The sequence below is a fragment of the Phyllobates terribilis genome, unplaced genomic scaffold (genome assembly GCF_046119375.1).
Source record: "Phyllobates terribilis strain yellow unplaced genomic scaffold, ASM4611937v1 Scaffold_4__5_contigs__length_816908805, whole genome shotgun sequence".
In the NCBI taxonomy this organism is placed as follows: domain Eukaryota; kingdom Metazoa; phylum Chordata; class Amphibia; order Anura; family Dendrobatidae; genus Phyllobates; species Phyllobates terribilis.
The window spans coordinates 17,625,821-17,644,706 of NW_027362764.1; the positions used below are offsets into that span (position 1 = coordinate 17,625,821).

Below are 18,886 nucleotides of genomic sequence, written 5' to 3' on the forward strand. Positions count from 1 at the left end.
AGACTGTGACCGAGGAAGCCGACCTCCTTAAGTTAGATGTGACAGGAGAGAACTTTGGGTCTGTCCACGTTCGGGACTTGACCTTGAAGGGGGCATGGGACAATGTTACTGTCTGTAATGGGGTTGCTCAAGAGCCGGGGGCAGACACCAGGTACCCACACTTCGCAGTTCAGGGGGAGTTATTGTATCGGGTGACCAAACCAAGGGGTGATGAAATAGTGGAGCAGCTATTAGTTTCAGGGCCATACCTACAGAGAGTATTAGATATGGCCCATTCACATGTTCTGGGGGGACACCTGGGGGTCGAGAAAACCCAGGAGAGGATATTGAGGAGATTTTACTCGCCAGGGTGTTACCGGGAGTTCCTGAACTATTGTAGATCCTTCCCCACCTGCCAGATAACCGCGCCCTCCTCCCACTTCCGTAGTCCTTTAATCCCCCCTACCTGTGATAGAAATCCCCTTTGAGAGGATTGCCATGGACCTAGTAGGGCTCTTAGTCAAATCGGCCCGGGCCACCAATACATCCTGGTGGTCATGGACTATGCAACTCAGTACCCAGAAGTGGTGCCACTGAAGAAATCGTCGAGTAGGAGCATCGCCCGGGAACGTGTCGATGTATTTGCCAGGACCAGACTGCCGAAGGAGATCCTAACGGACCAAGGAACCTCGTTCATGAGCAAGGTAATGAAGGAGCTGTGTAAAGTCCTTCAGATTACCCAGCTGTGAACCTCTGTTTACATCCGCAGACAGACGGCCTGGTGGAGCACTTTAATAAAACCTTAAAAGCAATGCTCAAAAAGGTCGTAAAGAAGGACGGTCGTGACTGGAACTACCTGCTACCATTCCTGCTCTTCTCGATAAGAGAGGTCCCACAAGCCTCTACAGGTCTCTCCCAGTTTGAGCCACTGTACGGACGACATCCGCGAGGGCTCCTGGATATTGCCAAGGAAACCTGGGAAGCTGAGATTACGCCCCACCGGAGCATCGTAGAACATGTCGCCCAGATGCAGGAGAGGATGGCGAAAGTGATGCCTATCGTGAAGGTTCATCTCCTCCAAGAACAAGTGGCCCAGGCAAGGGTCTATAACCGGTCAGCGAGGCTGAAACAGTTCCAGCCTGGGGATCGTGTACTGGTGCTTATTCCCACTGTCGAGAGCAAGTTCCTGGCCAAGTGGCATGCCCGTATGAGGTGGTGGAGAAACTCAGCGAAGTGAACTACAAAGTTCACCAGCCTGGCCGAATAAAGCCGCACCAAGTGTACCATGTGAACTTGCTCAAGCCGTGGTGAGATCGTGAAACGCTGGGGGCTTCTTGTTTGGGAGCCAGTCCGAAAGCTAAAGTCGAGGACGTCACGATAGCAGAGACTCTATCGCCGGCACAAAAACAACAATGTAGAGAGCTGCTGCAATGGAACCGTGACCTGTTCTGGGAGTTGCCAGGGCGTAAAGAGGTGGTCGAGCTTGGCCTGCTGGTGGAAGCACATGTTAGGGTAAACCTCAAACCCTATAACATTTCTGAAGCCCGCCGTGAGGTAATCTCAGCAGAGGTGAAGAGGATGTTGAACCTCGGCGTGATAGAGGAATCGAAGAACGGATGGTCGAGTCTCATCGTTCTCATGACAAAGCCTTACGGGGAGTGGAGATTTTGTAATGACCACCGAAGGCTGAATGAGGTTTCCAAGTGTGACGCATACCTGATGCCCCACGTCAATGAACTCATCGAGAGGCTTGGATCTGCGAGATATATTACCACCCTCGACTTGACGAAGGGCTACTGGCAGATCCCCATGTCCCAGAGGGCCAAGGAGAAAACAGCTGTTATGTTCTGCTACCAGAGCTAAGGAAAGAGAGGAGATCTGTCCCTACGATAGAACTCAGCTGAATCCCTACGATGTAACAGGGGACCTGATCCTGCGATCAGACCTGCTAAAGTCCTAAGCTAGTCTGTACAGAGACCTATAGATGTGGGGAAGGAATCCCTACAAGTACTAAGGACTGGGAGGAAAATGGACACCTCCTAACAGAAATAGTAGCAGACAGACGAACAAACAACATATATAGAACATAGAGGTCCGTAGACCAAGCAAACTAACAGAGTTAGATACAGAGCACAGGCTAGCTAGAAAGTAGATATACAATGAAGTCCAGCAAAGCCAGAAGGGCGGAGCAGGATTAAATAGGCCAACAAGGTCATGTGACCAGCAAAGGAAAAAAAACCTAAGAGCAAGGTTCTAACAGTACCCCCCCTTCTAAGAGGATCCTCCGGATCCCCTAGGACCAGGCTTATCAGGAAATCTCCTGTGAAACGCTCTGATAAGTCTGGACGCGGAAACATCATCCGACCTCACCCAAGAGTTATCTCGGGACCGAAACCTTTCCAGGCCACAAGATACTGCAAACTACCTCTATACCGTCTAGAGTTAAGGATGCGAGAAATTTCATATTCCCCGTCCTCCACCACCGGAGGAACAGAGGCAGAGGCGTCACAATCCGATACAACAGCTTTTTTCAACAGAGAGACATGAAATACCGGATTAATTCTCCAGGAGGTAGGAACCTCCAACCTAACAGCAGATTGGTTGACAACCTGAAGCACCTTAAAGGGCCCTACAAACTTGGGACCCAATTTCTTTGAAGGAATCCTCAACCGCAGATTCCTAGAGGACAACCAAACCATGTCACCAACAGCGAACAAAACCTCCTGTCGTTTCCTATCAAAGTAGTCTTTAGATTTTCTGTTGGCCTCCTGAAGATTACCACGCACATCCGTCCAAACTCTCTCCAAATCACCGGAAAAATTCTCCTCCTCAGGCACGGCAGATCCCAACTTGGAGAACGACCCAAACGACGGATGTCTCCCAGAACAACAAAAAAAAGGCGAACAACCAGCAGAAGAAGATGTATGATTGTTCAGAGCAAATTCAGCAAGTGGCAGAAACTCAGACCACCCCTCTTGATTGTCTGCCACAAAACAACGCAAGAACTGCTCAACATCCTGGTTTTTCCTTTCTGTCTGGCCATTAGATTCAGGATGATATCCGGACGAGAACGACAAATGAACTCCCAACCTATCACAAAAGGCACGCCAAAAACGAGCCACGAACTGAGGACCCCTATCAGAAACAATGTCAGTAGGAACGCCATGAAGTCTGACAATTTCCTTGACAAAGGCCTTAGCGAGAGTTTTAGCGCAGGGCAGTTTGACGAAAGGAACCAAGTGACACATCTTGCTAAAACGGTCCACGACCACCCAGATGACAGTAAAACCCTCAGAGGGGAGAAGGTCAGTTATAAAGTCCATAGCCAAATGTGTCCAAGGAGCACTGGGAACCTCCAAAGGACAAAGCAACCCCGCAGCAGGAGTATGTGAGGACTTAGATCTAGCACATATAGTACATTGACACACCCACTTAATGACTTCCTTCTGCCATCCAGGCCACCAAAAACTGCGACCCACCAGTCTCTTGGTCTCAGAGATTCCGGGATGACCTGCCAACCGAGATTCGTGACACTCAACAAACAAATCTCTCCTAAAGGTCCCAGGCACAAACAACCTCCCATGAGGAGTGTTAGAAGGGGCATTCTCCTGTGCTTTAAGAATCTCATTTTCCAAAACGGAGTCCAAAGCAGCTATCACAATACCTTCCTGTAAAATGTTCTCCTCTTTCTCAGCACCGACTATGGGAGAAAAACTGCGAGACAAGGCATCCGCCTTAACATTCTTAGTACCAGGGATGTAAGTAACGGAGAAATTAAACCGCGAGAAAAACAGTGCCCACCTAGCCTGACGGGCATTCAGGCGCTTGGCAGCATCAAGATATATCAGATTTTTATGATCCGTAAGAACCTGAACGGGAAATTCCGCACCTTCCAAGAAGTGGCGCCAGTGTTCAAATGCGAGTTTAATAGCCAATAATTCCCGATTACCAATATCGTAATTCAGTTCAGTCTCCGAAAAATTTTTTGAAAAAAAGGCACAGGGATGTAATCCATCCCCGTTATCCTGAGACAATACTGCGCCAACCCCCACAGAGGAAGCATCAACCTCCACCAAAAACGGCCTAGTAACATCAGGCTGCATAAGGATGGGAGCAGAGGTGAACCTCTCCTTGAGATACACAAAAGCTTCAATGGCCTCAGAAGACCACTGAACCGCATCAGCACCTTTCCTGGTGAGATCGGTCAGAGGTTTGACAATACTAGAAAAATTTTTTATGAATTTTCTATAGTAATTGGCGAAACCCAAAAACCTCTGTATCGATTTCAAACCAATAGGCCTAGGCCATTCCTGCACAGCCTGAACCTTAACCGGATCCATCTCAAAGCCCTCGCTGGAGATAATGTAGCCCAAAAAACTAATTCTCTGTACAGCGAACTCACATTTCTCCAGCTTAGCAAAAAGCGAATTGTCCATTAACAACTGTAATACCTCACGTACGCTCCGCCAATGAGACTCCAGATCCGGCGAATAAATCAAAATGTCATCCAAATACACAACCACATTTTTGCCGATCAAAGGTCTAAGGATGTCATTAATAAGATTCTGAAAAAATGCAGGAGCATTAGTAAGACCAAAAGGCATAACCAGATTCTCAAAATGACCCACAGGAGTGTTAAAAGCAGTCTTCCATTCATCACCCTTCTTCATGCGCAACAGATTGTATGCCCCCTTAAGGTCAATTTTAGAGAACCACTTGGCCCCCACTAACTGGTTAAACAGATCAGGAATCAATGGCAGTGGGTAAGGATTGCGTACAGTAATTTTGTTAATCTCACGAAAATCCAGACAAGGACGTAAACCGCCGTCCTTTTTTTTAACAAAAAAAAATCCAACCGCCACAGGAGACTTAGAGGGCCTAATGTGACCGGCGGCCAAGCTTGTCTGTATGTATTCCTCCAAAGCCTTCCTCTCAGGAATAGTAAGGTTAAATAAACGACTTTTAGGAAGAGTCGCTCCAGGGACAAATTCAATAGAACAATCATAGTCTCTATGGGGAGGCAAAACCTGCGATTCCTTCTCAGAAAAAACTCTCCAAAAATCCTGAATAGGAACAGGCAATTCTCCCCTATCCACAGCTGCAATACGCCCGTTACAACACTTGTCATAACATTTATGGCTCCAGGATTTAATTTCACTGGTAGACCAATCCAGTACAGGATTGTGAAATTTTAACCAGGGCAATCCCAATATTACTGGAGAAGGCAAGTTATTCAACACTACCAAATCCAATTTCTCATGGTGAACACCATTAATAGTGAGAGGAAATTCACAGACCTTGAGAGTAATATTCTTCAAAGGGGAGCCATCCACAGAAACCACAGCAATGGGGGATGATAAAGGTTCGGGTTTTAAATTGAGTCTTTCCACGAATCCCCCATCAATAACATTCAGAGTAGATCCACAATCAACAAACACCCGAAATTCCATTAATTTTTCCTGAGCAATCGTGGAAGCAGCTAAAAATACACCCTTGGAATTTAAACAGGCAATACGGGCGTGACTGACCATTTTTTTTTCTTTCTTCATACGAAGCTCACAGCCTTTAATCAAATGACCAGATTTTCCGCAATAGAAACACAAGCCTTCAAAAAATCGACGGTCTTTTTCTTGAGAGCGAGGTGCCACCGATCCAATCTCCATCGGTTCACCACTGTTAGTACACACATTCTCATAACCAGAAACTGACATAGCAGAGGATTTGCTCTCATTAACCCTTGCACGCAGTCTTCTATCCACCCGTATGGCTAATTGCATAGCCTGTTGCAAATCTTCAGGTGTAGGATAAGCAATTAGCAGGTCTTTAACCCTTTCACTGAGCCCAGCAAGAAATAGACTTTTCAGAGCAGAATCGTTCCACCCTGTTTGAGTAGACCAACGACGGAAATGAGTACAATATTTTTCCACATTACCTGATCCCTGTTTTAAACGTCTCAACTCAGTCTCAGCTGATGCGACACGGTCAGGATCATCATATAATAGTCCCAAAGCAGAAAAAAAACTATCCACTGATCTGAAGCATGTATCACTAGGTTGCAAAGAAAAGGCCCACTCCTGAGGCTCTTTGCGCAAAAGTGACATTATGAACCCTACGCGCTGGGATTCATCCCCAGAGGACTTAGGTCTCAAACGAAAATACAATAAGCAAGCATTTTTAAATGAAAAAAATTCTCGGTGTTCACCAAAAAATAAATCCGGCAAACATACCTTAGGCTCCAAGAAATGTGCTCCAGGACAGCTACTCACGTGCTGACGGAGCTCGGCCACCTCCAGAGAGAGTCCCTGCAGGCGATGAGCCAAATCCTGAACCGACACCATGATGGAACAGAAAAATCTTTCCTTAGAGAATTTGCGGGCTGGACTTACTGTTATGTTCTGCTACCAGAGCTAAGGAAAGAGAGGAGATCTGTCCCTACGATAGAACTCAGCTGAATCCCTACGATGTAACAGGGGACCTGATCCTGCGATCAGACCTGCTAAAGTCCTAAGCTAGTCTGTACGGAGACCTATAGATGTGGGGAAGGAATCCCTACAAGTACTAAGGACTGGGAGGAAAATGGACACCTCCTAACAGAAATAGTAGCAGACAGACGAACAAACAACATATATAGAACATAGAGGTCCGTAGACCAAGCAAACTAACAGAGTTAGATACAGAGCACAGGCTAGCTAGAAAGTAGATATACAATGAAGTCCAGCAAAGCCAGAAGGGCGGAGCAGGATTAAATAGGCCAACAAGGTCATGTGACCAGCAAAGGAAAAAAAACCTAAGAGCAAGGTTCTAACAACAGCTTTCTCAAAAGTGATGGGTGCTTCCAGTACACCCGAATGCCTTTTGGACTGCAGGGAGCACCAGCCACCTTCCAGAGGGCCATGAATCGGACCCTCTGCTCACATAAAAAGTATGCTGCAGCCTACCTTGATGACACTGACGTCTTTAGCCCAGACTGGGCTAGTCATCTGCCAAAGGTACAGGCGATTCTGGATGCTCTAAGGAAGGCAGGATTTACGATAAATCTGAGAAAATGTGCCCTTGGGAAGGAGGAGGCCAAGTACTTAGGCTACGTCGTCGCGAGAGGCGAAATTACGCCACAGGTCAATAAGATCGAGGCAATTCAGAACTGGCCACAAGCGCTCTCCAAGAAGCAGGTGAGAGCATTTCTTGGAATCGTGGGATATTACCAGCGGTTTACCCCAAATTTTTCTATGATTGCCGCATCAACGATGGCAAAATGGAAGATTGAAACCGAGATAGCGTTCCAACAGCTGAAGCTGGCACTCTGTAAGCAGCCGGTCCTGGTCACACCAGACTTTACTAAAGAGTTTGTGCTCCAGAGAGACGACTCAGAAGTTGGCCTAGGAGCCGTGCTGTCACAGGAGATAAATGGGGAAGAGCATCTCGTCCTGTATTTGAGCCGGAAGCTCTCGTCCTGTGAGAAAAATTATGCGATTGTGGAGAAAGAATGCTTAGCCATAAAATGGACCATAGACACGCTAAGATATTACCTACTTGGCCGAAAGTTTAAATTGGTGTCAGACCATGCTCCTTTGAGATGGTTGAGGGAAATGAAGGGTAAGAATGCCCGAGTAAGTAGGTGGTTCTTAGGTCTCCAAGACTTTAATTTTCACGTGGAGCATAGACCCGGGAAGCTACATGCTAATGCTGATGCCCTCTCCAGAATTCCCTGCTTGGTGTCTGAAGGTGCCCAAACCCCCGGCTTTGGGCAGAGGGGGGGAATATGTGATAGAGTCACTGGTATTATATGCGAGGGGAGGTATGTGTCACTCAGGATGCTTTACTGTATGAACTGAGACCTACTGAATTTCTGCCAGCATGTTATATGCTGGGGGTTACCTCTTTTAAAGGGTGTGGTTTTATGGGAATGACGTAGAGATGGGAGGGAAGTCATTCCCCCATACCCATACCTCCACCTCAGGGTGTGGCTGAGCAAGCTTTAAATGTTCAGTCCTGTTTTTTTTCCTCTGTGTGTTGCGTTTGGAGTGGCAAGGTCTCCAGACTGGACAGCCATAGCTCAGAGAGGAGCTGAAGACATAACCTGTGTGAGCGAACCGCACACACACATATGGACTGTGCTATCGTTTATCTTTTGTTTTGTTGTTTTGCCAGTAAGGCCGTGTTCATTTTTGCTTGATTTGCAGGGCTTTGTGAAATATAATAAAGCCTACACAGAAAACCCGGTTCCTGAGTCTACTTCCGGAAGCAGCCGAGCGAGTCGACCTACCACAATTGTTTTATGCAAAGTTTGCTGAACGTTCAATTATTTTTTAATCTTTAACTCCTAATCCTCCTCTCTGATCCTAGACTTTCATCAATAATCTCTGACCCTAATCTCTGACCTTAATGTCGGACCCTCACCTGATTCCTACCCTTCATCTGTAGCCCCTGATCTTCATTTCTACTCACTAATATATCTAACTTCGGACCCTCATCTCTTATCTCTAACCCTCATCTCCAACCGCTGAACCCCACTTCTGATTCCCTATCCTTCATCTGTAACTTCTGACCTTCATTTCTTACTCCTGTCTCATCCCTGACAATCAACCCTTTTCACTGATGTCTGGCCCACATATATTACCTCTGACCCCTAGTCTTTAACCTTGGGTCTGTAACGTAACTTTAGCTGGCTCAGTGTTCAGCATTCTGGACATAAAACTTCATTATCGCATCATGAAAGCTTCCAGATCCTGAGTTCATTTCCTCTGGGACATCCTGTCTTGCAACCAACCGTGCCACTGGGTCAGCCAGACCGACGTGAGCCCTAGTCTGAAACTTATTGCAAGGTGTTATCTGCAGTGAAGTCCTTCTGGCCAGACAAGGTTCAGATAGTACAACCCCTGGTGATCAGCGGTGATCGCCTGCGGATGCCCAGCTACTGCTAGCCAAACATCTCCATTCAGCAGCCACTGGACTGGACATGACATGCCAAGTCCACCAGAGTGAGGGGTAAATCCTTGTCAGCAGCAGAGCTCCACTATGGATTGTACAGGGAGGGGGTCTTGGACATGGGACCCCCATGTCATCCGTATACTCTAATAGGAGATATGGACAGATGACTGACAGATTCATCAACTTACTCACTGTAGACAGCGGCCTCTCGGGTATACATATACGCCCCCGCCCTGTGATAAGTGACCCCCATTATTAGTATCTGGCCCATGTACATCATTCCGGGGTTCACAAACTTCAGCTACTTATTAATAAATGTTCATCATCCTCCACACCAGCTCCACAGCCGGGAAGCCATGCAAAGACGCCGCGTCTAATCTATACCCAGGGCAGCCAGCAGAGCTTGGCTCCACACATGCTGCACCCCATCAGGGGAAGAAGAAATGCAGCGTGAATGCTCAGACCAAAGCGGAAGAGAGGAAGCAAAGATGCCGCCACTAACATCTACAGCGGAGTCACACATCGGATACTGTGTCCTACTCTAGTCACATCCAAAGCTGCAGTCACAGTTCTAATGGTTTTCCTGTTTGCTCCAGAAGGACCTCACACTATGCTGCAGCTCCTGCTGGTTCAGTGGCTGTAGTAAGCATGCTGTAACTGAACTGCACATTATATTGCTGCTTCTGCTGGTTCAGTGTCTGTAGAGAGCATGCTCGGCCATGACCACACATTATACTGCAGCTCCTGCTGGTTCAGTGTCTGTAGAGAGCATGCTCGGCCATGACCACACATTATACTGCAGCTCCTGCTGGTTCGATGTCTGTAGAGAGCATGCTCGGTCATGACCTCGCATTATGCTGCATCTCCTGCTGGTTCAGTGTCTGTAGAGAGCATGCTCGGCCATGACAACACATTATACTGCAGTTCCTGCTGGTTCAGTGTATGTAGAGAGCATGCACGGTCATGACCACACAAATATACTGCAGCTCCTGCTGGTTCAGTGTCTGTAGAGAGCATGCTTGGTCATTGCCTCACGTTATGCTGCAGTTCCTGCTGGTTCAGTGTCTGTAGAGAGCATGGTTGGTGGTGACCTCACTTTATACTGCAGCTCCTGCTGGTTCAATGTCTGTAGAGAGCATGCTCGGTCATGACCTCGCATTATTCTGCATCTCCTGCTGGTTCAGTGTCTGTAGAGAGCATGCTTGGCCATGACAACACATTATACTGCAGTTCCTGCTGGTTCAGTGTCTGTAGAGAGCATGCTCGATCATGACCACACATTATACTGCAGCTCCTGCTGTTTCAATGTCTGTAGAGAGCATGCTCGGTCATGACCTCGCATTACGCTGCATCTCCTGCTGGTTCAATGTCTGTAGAGAGCATGCTCGGTCATGACCTCGCATTATTCTGCATCTCCTGCTGGTTCAGTGTCTGTAGAGAGCATGCTCGGCCATGACAACACATTATACTGCAGTTCCTGCTGGTTCAGTGTCTGTAGAGAGCATGCACGGTCATGACCACACAAATATACTGCAGCTCCTGCTGGTTCAGTGTCTGTAGAGAGCATGCTTGGTCATTGCCTCACGTTATGCTGCAGTTCCTGCTGGTCCAGTGTCTGTAGAGAGCATGGTTGGTGGTGACCTCACTTTATACTGCAGCTCCTGCTGGTTCAATGTCTGTAGAGAGCATGCTCGGTCATGACCTCGCATTATTCTGCATCTCCTGCTGGTTCAGTGTCTGTAGAGAGCATGCTTGGCCATGACAACACATTATACTGCAGTTCCTGCTGGTTCAGTGTCTGTAGAGAGCATGCACGGTCATGACCACACAAATATACTGCAGCTCCTGCTGGTTCAGTGTCTGTAGAGAGCATGCTTGGTCATTGCCTCACGTAATGCTGCAGTTCCTGCTGGTTCAGTGTCTGTAGAGAGCATGCTTGGTGGTGACCTCACTTTATACTGCAGCTCCTGCTGGTTCAGTGTCTGTAGAGAGCATGCTTGGTCATTGCCTCACGTTATGCTGCAGTTCCTGCTGGTTCAGTTTCTGTAGAGAGAATGCTCGGTGGTGACCTCACTTTATACTGCAGCTCCTGCTGACTCAGTGTCTGTAGAGAGCATGCTTGGTCATTGCCTCACGTTATGCTGCAGTTCCTGCTGGTTCAGTTTCTGTAGAGAGAATGCTCGGTGGTGACCTCACTTTATACTGCAGCTCCTGCTGATTCAGTGTCTGTAGAGAGCATGCTTGGTCATTGCCTCACGTTATGCTGCAGCTCCTGCTGATTCAGTGTCTGTAGAGAGCATGCTTGGTCATTGCCTCACGTTATGCTGCAGCTCCTGCTGGTTCAGTGTCTGTAGAGAGCATGCTTGGTCATTGCCTCACGTTATGCTGCAGCTCCTGCTGGTTCAGTCTCTGTAGAGAGCATGCTTGGTCATTGCCTCACGTTATGCTGCAGCTGCTGCTGGTTCAGTGTCTGTCGAGAGCATGCTTGGTCATTGCCTCACGTTATGCTGCAGCTCCTGCTGGTTCAGTGTCTGTAGAGAGCATGCTTGGTCATTGCCTCACGTTATGCTGCAGCTCCTGCTGGTTCAGTGTCTGTAGAGAGCATGCTTGGTCATTGCCTCACATTATGCTGCAGTTCCTGCTGGTTCAGTCTCTGTAGACAAAATGCTGGGTCATTGCCTCACATTATACTGCAGCTCCTGCTGGTTCAGTGTCTGTAGAGAAAATGCTCGGTCATGACCACACATTATACTGCAGCTCCTGCTGGTTCAGTGTCTGTAGAGAGCATGCTTGGTCATTGCCTCACATTATGCTGCAGCTCCTGCTGATTCAGTGTCTGTAGAGAGCATGCTTGGTCATTGCCTCACATTATGCTGCAGCTCCTGCTGATTCAGTGTCTGTAGAGAGCATGCTTGGTCATTGCTTCACGTTATGCTGCAGTTCCTGCTGGTTCAGTTTCTGTAGAGAGCATGCTCGATGGTGACGTCACTTTATACTGCAGCTCCTGCTGGTTCAGTGTCTGTAGAGAGCATGCTTGGTCATTGCCTCACGTTATGCTGCAGCTCCTGCTGGTTCAGTGTCTGTAGAGAGCATGCGTAGTCATTGCCTCACGTTATGCTGCAGCTCCTGCTGGTTCAGTGTCTGTAGAGAGCATGCACGGTCATGACCTCGCATTATGCTGCAGCTCCTGCTGGTTCAGTGTCTGTAGAGAGCATGCTTGGTCATTGCCTCACATTATTCTGCAGCTCCTGCTGGTTCAGTGTCTGTAGAGAGCATGCTTGGTCATTGCCTCATGTTATGCTGCAGCTCCTGCTGATTCAGTGTCTGTAGAGAGCATGCTTGGTCATAGCTTCACGTTATGCTGCAGTTCCTGCTGGTTCAGTTTCTGTAGAGAGCATGCTCGGTGGTGACGTCACTTTATACTGCAGCTCCTGCTGGTTCAGTGTCTGTAGAGAGCATGCTTGGTCATTGCCTCACGTTATGCGGCAGCTCCTGCTGGTTCAGTGTCTGTAGAGAGCATGCTTGGTCATTGCCTCACGTTATGCTGCAGCTCCTGCTGGTTCAGTGTCTGTAGAGAGCATGCTTAGTCATTGCCTCACGTTATGCTGCAGCTCCTGCTGGTTCAGTGTCTGTAGAGAGCATGCTCGGTCATGACCTCGCATTATGCTGTATCTCCTGCTGGTTCAGTGTCTGTAGAGAGCATGCTTGGTCATTGCCTCACGTCATGCTGCAGCTCCTGCTGGTTCAGTGTCTGTAGAGAGCATGCTTGGTCATTGCCTCACGTTATGCTGCAGCTCCTGCTGGTTCAGTGTCTGTAGAGAGCATGCTTAGTCATTGCCTCACGTTATGCTGCTGCTCCTGCTGGTTCAGTGTCTGTAGAGAGCATGCTCGGTCATGACCTCGCATTATGCTGCAGCTCCTGCTGGTTCAGTGTCTGTAGAGAGCATGCTTGGTCATTGCCTCACATTATGCTGCAGCTCTTGCTGGTTCGGTGTCTGTAGAGAGCATGCTTGGTCATTGCCTCACGTTATGCTGCAGCTCCTGCTGGTTCAGTGTCTGTAGAGAGCATGCTTAGTCATCGCCTCACGTTATGCTGCAGCTCCTGCTGGTTCAGTGTCTGTAGAGAGCATGCTCGGTCATGACCTCGCATTATGCTGCAGCTCCTGCTGGTTCAGTGTCTGTAGAGAGCATGCTTGGTCATTGCCTCACGTTATGCTGCAGCTCCTGCTGGTTCAGTGTCTGTAGAGAGCATGCTCGGTCATGACCTCGCATTATGCTGCAGCTCCTGCTGGTTCAGTGTCTGTAGAGAGCATGCTCGGTCATTGCCTCACGTTATGCTGCAGCTCCTGCTGGTTCAGTGTCTGTAGAGAGCATGCTTAGTCATTGCCTCACATTATGCTGCAGCTCCTGCTGGTTCCGTGTCTGTAGAGAGCATGCTCGGTCATGACCTCGCATTATGCTGTATCTCCTGCTGGTTCAGTGTCTGTAGAGAGCATGCTCGGTCATGACCTCGCATTATGCTGCAGCTCCTGCTGGTTCAGTGTCTGTAGAGAGCATGCTTGGTCATTGCCTCACATTATGCTGCAGCTCCTGCTGGTTCGGTGTCTGTAGAGAGCATGCTTGGTCATTGCCTCACGTTATGCTGCAGCTCCTGCTGGTTCAGTGTCTGTAGAGAGCATGCTTAGTCATTGCCTCACGTTATGCTGCAGCTCCTGCTGGTTCAGTGTCTGTAGAGAGCATGCTTGGTCATTGCCTCACGTTATGCTGCAGCTCCTGCTGGTTCAGTGTCTGTAGAGAGCATGCTTGGTCATTGCCTCACGTTATGCTGCAGCTCCTGCTGGTTCAGATATCTGCACGAGTGGTACTGTTTCTTGATGGATTATAAGCAGAAGCCAGTAGGAAAGTGAATACAGCTGCAGATATCTTAGGACATGATGGAAGAGCAGAATTGTGACCGCAGCTCCAGATGTGACTTGTATAAGATATGATGTAACAGCAGAACTGTGCCGGGATAAATACCGGAGGTGACTGAGGATCTGTAAAAGGCGAGGCGCAGGCTAAGATCAGTGTTTGACCCATGACATCGGCTTGTCGGCCCAATGCTTCCATCGCTCATACAAGCCATGCAGGCAGCAGTGTCTGCACACGGTTTGTAGCTGTGAAGCGGCGGCTCCTCACCTAGCTGCACCGTCTGTGGGAGGTGAACCGGTTCCCCTATGCCCAGTTTGTTAATGGAGGAGATGCGGAATCGGTAGGGCTCCCCCGACTTCAGGTTTTGGACAGTATATTCCATACTCTGTATGATTTCCATGTTGCATTGCTGCCAGTCACCCCCCGGGGGCTTCATCTCAACATTATATCCAACCACTGAAGCCCCGCCATCACTCAGGGGTGTGAACCAAGACAAGGTCAGCGAGCTGCTGGTCTTACTGATAATCTCAGGGTCTTCTGGGGGGTCGGGAAGGGCTAAAGGCACAAGAGTCACTAAATCAAGAAAACGGCATGAGCAGATGGCACTACAACACGGCCAACAGTGGAAAAGCTCGGAGCTCAGAGCTACGGCCCCAAACTCCTCCAGAATCAGCCCATCGCACCCCGCCACCCGGGACGGCTTTCCCACCCCCAAATGTCCACATATACACTGTACAACAGGGTTCCCCAACTCCAGTCCTCAAGGCCCACCAACAGGTCATGTTTTCAGGATTTCCTTAGTATTACACAGGTGATAATTGCATCACCTGCACAGGCAATAATTCCATCACCTGTGCAATACTAAGGAAATCCTGAAAACATGACCTGTTGGTGGGCCTTGAGGACTGGAGTTGGGGAACCCTGCTGTACAAGACCACCCTCCAGCTTCCAACCCTATACTTTAGAAAAACCTGCCTATCTCCTCTATACTGTAGAAGACCCTCTGCCCATATCCCCTATACTGTAGAAAATGTTCTGTTCACCTCCCCTTTAATATACAAAAAGACCCTCCTGCCAGCCCCCTATACAGTAAAAGACCTTCTGCTCACCTCACCTATAATGGAAAAGACCCTCTGCCCACCCCATGTAGACTGTAGAAGACCCTCTTTCCACCTCAACTATAATGTAAAAGACCCTCTTCCCACCTCACGTAGATTGTAGAAGACCCTCTTTCCACCTCACCTATAATGTAAAAGACCCTTTGCCCAGCTCCTCTATACTGTAGAAGAAGACGTTCTGTCCACCTCTTCTATACTGTACAAGACGACCCTATGCCAGTTTCATGTATACTGTAGAGGAAGACCCAGTGCCCATTTCAGCTACCTTCCCTGCCCTCTGCCCTCCTCCCCTATACTGTTCAAGAGCCTCCACCCAACCTCTATACTGTAGAAGACCCTCCGCACCCTCTCATATAATGTAGAAGAGCCTCTGCACCCTCACCTATACTGTAGTAGATCCCTTGCCCCCTAATATTGTAAAAGATCCTCCATCTACCTCCCCTATATTTTAAAAGACCATGCACCCCCACCTCTATGCTGTAGAAAACCCTGTGTCCCCACCTCTATACTGTAGAAGACCCTGCGCCCCCTCTCCTATACTGTAGAAGACCCTCCGCCTCCTCCCAAATATTTTAAAAGTCCCTCTCGCCTCCTCTCCTATAATGAAAAGAACCTCTGCTCCCTTTCCTGTACTATAGAAGAGCCTCCATCCATCCATATTGTAGAAGACCATCTATTCTCTCCCCTATACTGTAGAAGACCCGCTCCCTCCCCTATAATGTAGAAGACCCTCCTCCCCACCCTTATACTATAGAAGACTCTCAGACCCCTTCCCCATACTATAAAAATGATCTGCCCCTCAACCATACTATATAAGACCCTCTGCCCATCAACCATACTATAGAAGACCCTCCACCTCAAGCTCTAACCTCTACACTGTAGAAGACCTTCCGCCCCTCCCATATAATGTAGAAGACTCTACGCTCCCCTGTCCTATACTGGAGAAGACCCTCTGCCCTCTCCCCTATACAGTAGAAGATCCTCCGCCCCTTCCCTATACTGTAGAAGACCCTCCGCCCCTTCACTATACTGTAGAAGACCCTCCACCCCTCTCATATAAGGTAGAAGACTCTACGCTCCCCTGTCCTATACTGTAGAAGACCCTCTGCCCCCTCCCCTATACAGCAGAAGACCCGCCACCTCACCTATACTGTAGAAGACCCTCCACTCCTCCCCTATACTGTAGAAGACCCTCCGCCCCTTCACTATACTGTAGAAGACCCTCCACCCCTCTCATATAAGGTAGAAGACTCTACGCTCCCCTGTCCTATACTGTAGAAGACCCTCTGCCCCCTTCCCTATACAGCAGAAGACCCGCCACCTCACCTATACTGTAGAAGACCCTCCACTCCTCCCCTATGCTGTAGAAGACCCTCCGCCCCTTCACTATACTGTAGAAGACCCTCCACCCCTCTCATATAAGGTTTAAGACTCTACGCTCCCCTGTCCTATACTGTAGAAGACCCTCTGCCCCCTCCCCTATACAGCAGAAAACCCGCCACCTCACCTATACTGTAGAAGATCCTCTGCCCCTTCCCTAAACTGTAGAAGACCCTCCGCACCCTCCTCTCTATTGTAGAAGACCTTCCGACCCTCTCATATAATGTAGAAGACTCTACAGTCCTCTGTCCTATACTGTAGAAGACCCTCTGCCCTCTCCCCTATACAGTAGAAGATCCTCCGCCCCTTCCCTATACTGTAGAAGACCCTCCGCCCCTTCACTATACTGTAGAAGACCCTCCACCCCTCTCATATAAGGTACAAGACTCTACGCTCCCCTGTCCTATACTGTAGAAGACCCTCTGCCCCCTCCCCTATACAGCAGAAGACCCGCCACCTCACCTATACTGTAGAAGACCCTCCACTCCTCGCCTATACTGTAGAAGACCCTCCGCCCCTTCACTATACTGTAGAAGACCCTCCACCCCTCTCATATAAGGTAGAAGACTCTACGCTCCCCTGTCCTATACTGTAGAAGACCCTCTGCCCCCTTCCCTATACAGCAGAAGACCCGCCACCTCACCTATACTGTAGAAGACCCTCCACTCCTCCCCTATACTGTAGAAGACCCTCCGCCCCTTCACTATACTGTAGAAAACCCTCCACCCCTCTCATATAAGGTTTAAGACTCTACGCTCCCCTGTACTATACTGTAGAAGACCCTCTGCCCCCTCCCCTATACAGCAGAAGACCCGCCACCTCACCTATACTGTAGAAGATCCTCCGCCCCTTCCCTAAACTGTAGAAGACCCTCCGCACCCTCCTCTATATTGTAGAAGACCCTCCGACCCTCTCATATAATGTATAAGACTCTACAGTCCTCTGTCCTATACTGTAGAAGACCCTCTGCCCCCTCCCCTAAACAGTAGAAGACCCACTGCCCCCTCCTCTATACTGTAGAAGATCCTTCGCCCCTTTCCTATACTGTACAACACCCTCTGCCCCCTCCTCTATACTGTAGAAGACCCTCCACCCCTCCCCTATATAGTAGAAGACTATGTGCCCCTCCCCCCTCCTCTATGCTGTAGAAGGAGACCCTCCACCCCTTCCCCCACAGTTACAATGATAGATGAGTTCCCCAAGTTTCCCTTAGATTATTAGAGGTGACTGCCATTACGGTTGTGCAGTTATGGAACCTGCAAAAGTCGACATAGCAGTCAATAAGAAACACTGTGAATAGGAAAGAAGAATATCAAGAAGTTATGTGAGACCACTCACTTCTCATGACATTTTTTTGGGCCCCCCACAACTTATTGGTCCTTTGGGAGATGAAGGTCCTCATTGTGAAGGTCCTCAGGTTGAACAACTTACCCAGAACAATCAGTTTGGCAGAGACCACGACATCTCTGGAGGCAAACGCCACCTCCCCGGAGTGATGGCTCTGGGCATCTTTCAGGAGAAGCTTGTACTGGTTCCCGTCCACATGCATGTACCAGTTCTCATCAGGCAGGATGGGGGCGCCATTAAAGTACCAGGAAGTCTCATTGACCGGAACTGCTTCACTGAGCACACAGGTAAATGCTGCCCGGTCACCAGCAGCCACCTCCATGTCAGCGGGAGGCTTCACAACGTCCAGACGCCACCCTGTGATCAAACATAGATAGCAAGGTCTAAGGGGCGGTGGAGACCATACACCTGGTTTAACCATCAGAGTCCACCCATCAGGATTGAGGGTTAATAGTCCACCCGTCAGGAATGAGGGTCAGAGTCTACCCATCAGGACTGAGGGTCAGAGTCCACCAGTCAGGACTGAGGGTCAGAGTCCACCCATCATGAATGAGGGTCAGAGTCCACCCATCAGGACTGAGGGTCAGAGTCCACCCATCAGGACTGAGGGTCAGAGTCCACCCATCAGAATTGAGGGTAATAGTCCACCCATCAGGAATGAGGGTCAGAGTCCACCAGTCAGCACTGAAGGTCAGAGTCCACCAGTCAGGACAGAGGGTCAGAGTCCACCCATCAGGACTGAGGGTCAGAGTCAATCTGTCAGGACTAAGGGTCAGAGTCTACCCATCAGGACTGGGGGTCGGGGTTCACCCGGAATCCAAGTGTAAAGTCCTGAGGCAGAATTAAGAATTGAATCTGAGGGGCAGGGTCCGCATGTCAGGTCTGATTGGTGGAGTTTGAAGGGCAGCTTCATAAGTCAGTTCTGGAGAGTTGTTCAGATGCCAAATCTGAGGGGCGATTTCCACATGTTGGGTCCGAGGGACACAGTCCACTGGATGGGTGGCATCCACACATTAAGCCTGTAAGCCAGAGTCCACACACCTGACCCATAGGGCAGTGTTCATATGCCAAGTCTGAGAAGCAGCGTCCAGATGTCAGGTCTTAAGGGCAGAGCCTACAAGTCAGGTCTTAACGGGAGGCGTCCTCACACCTCGTTCTGAGAGGCGCGTCGGGTCTTAACGGGAAGCGTCCTCACACCTCGTTCTGAGAGGTGGTACTCATGC

The 18,886-nt window shown here is 49.1% G+C and overlaps 1 protein-coding gene across 1 annotated transcript in view; it reads right to left on the reverse strand.

Moving 5' to 3' along the window:
* The window catches only part of OBSCN (obscurin, cytoskeletal calmodulin and titin-interacting RhoGEF), a 528,918-nt gene that overhangs the window by 137,048 nt on the left and 372,984 nt on the right, over positions 1–18,886 (reverse strand). The window contains exons 62-63 of the mRNA XM_073676881.1: positions 17,748–18,020; positions 14,086–14,373 (exon numbers count right to left, since the gene is read on the reverse strand). Of these exons, the coding sequence (XP_073532982.1) occupies positions 14,086–14,373; positions 17,748–18,020 (561 nt within the window). The remainder of the gene's footprint in view (positions 1–14,085; positions 14,374–17,747; positions 18,021–18,886) is intronic.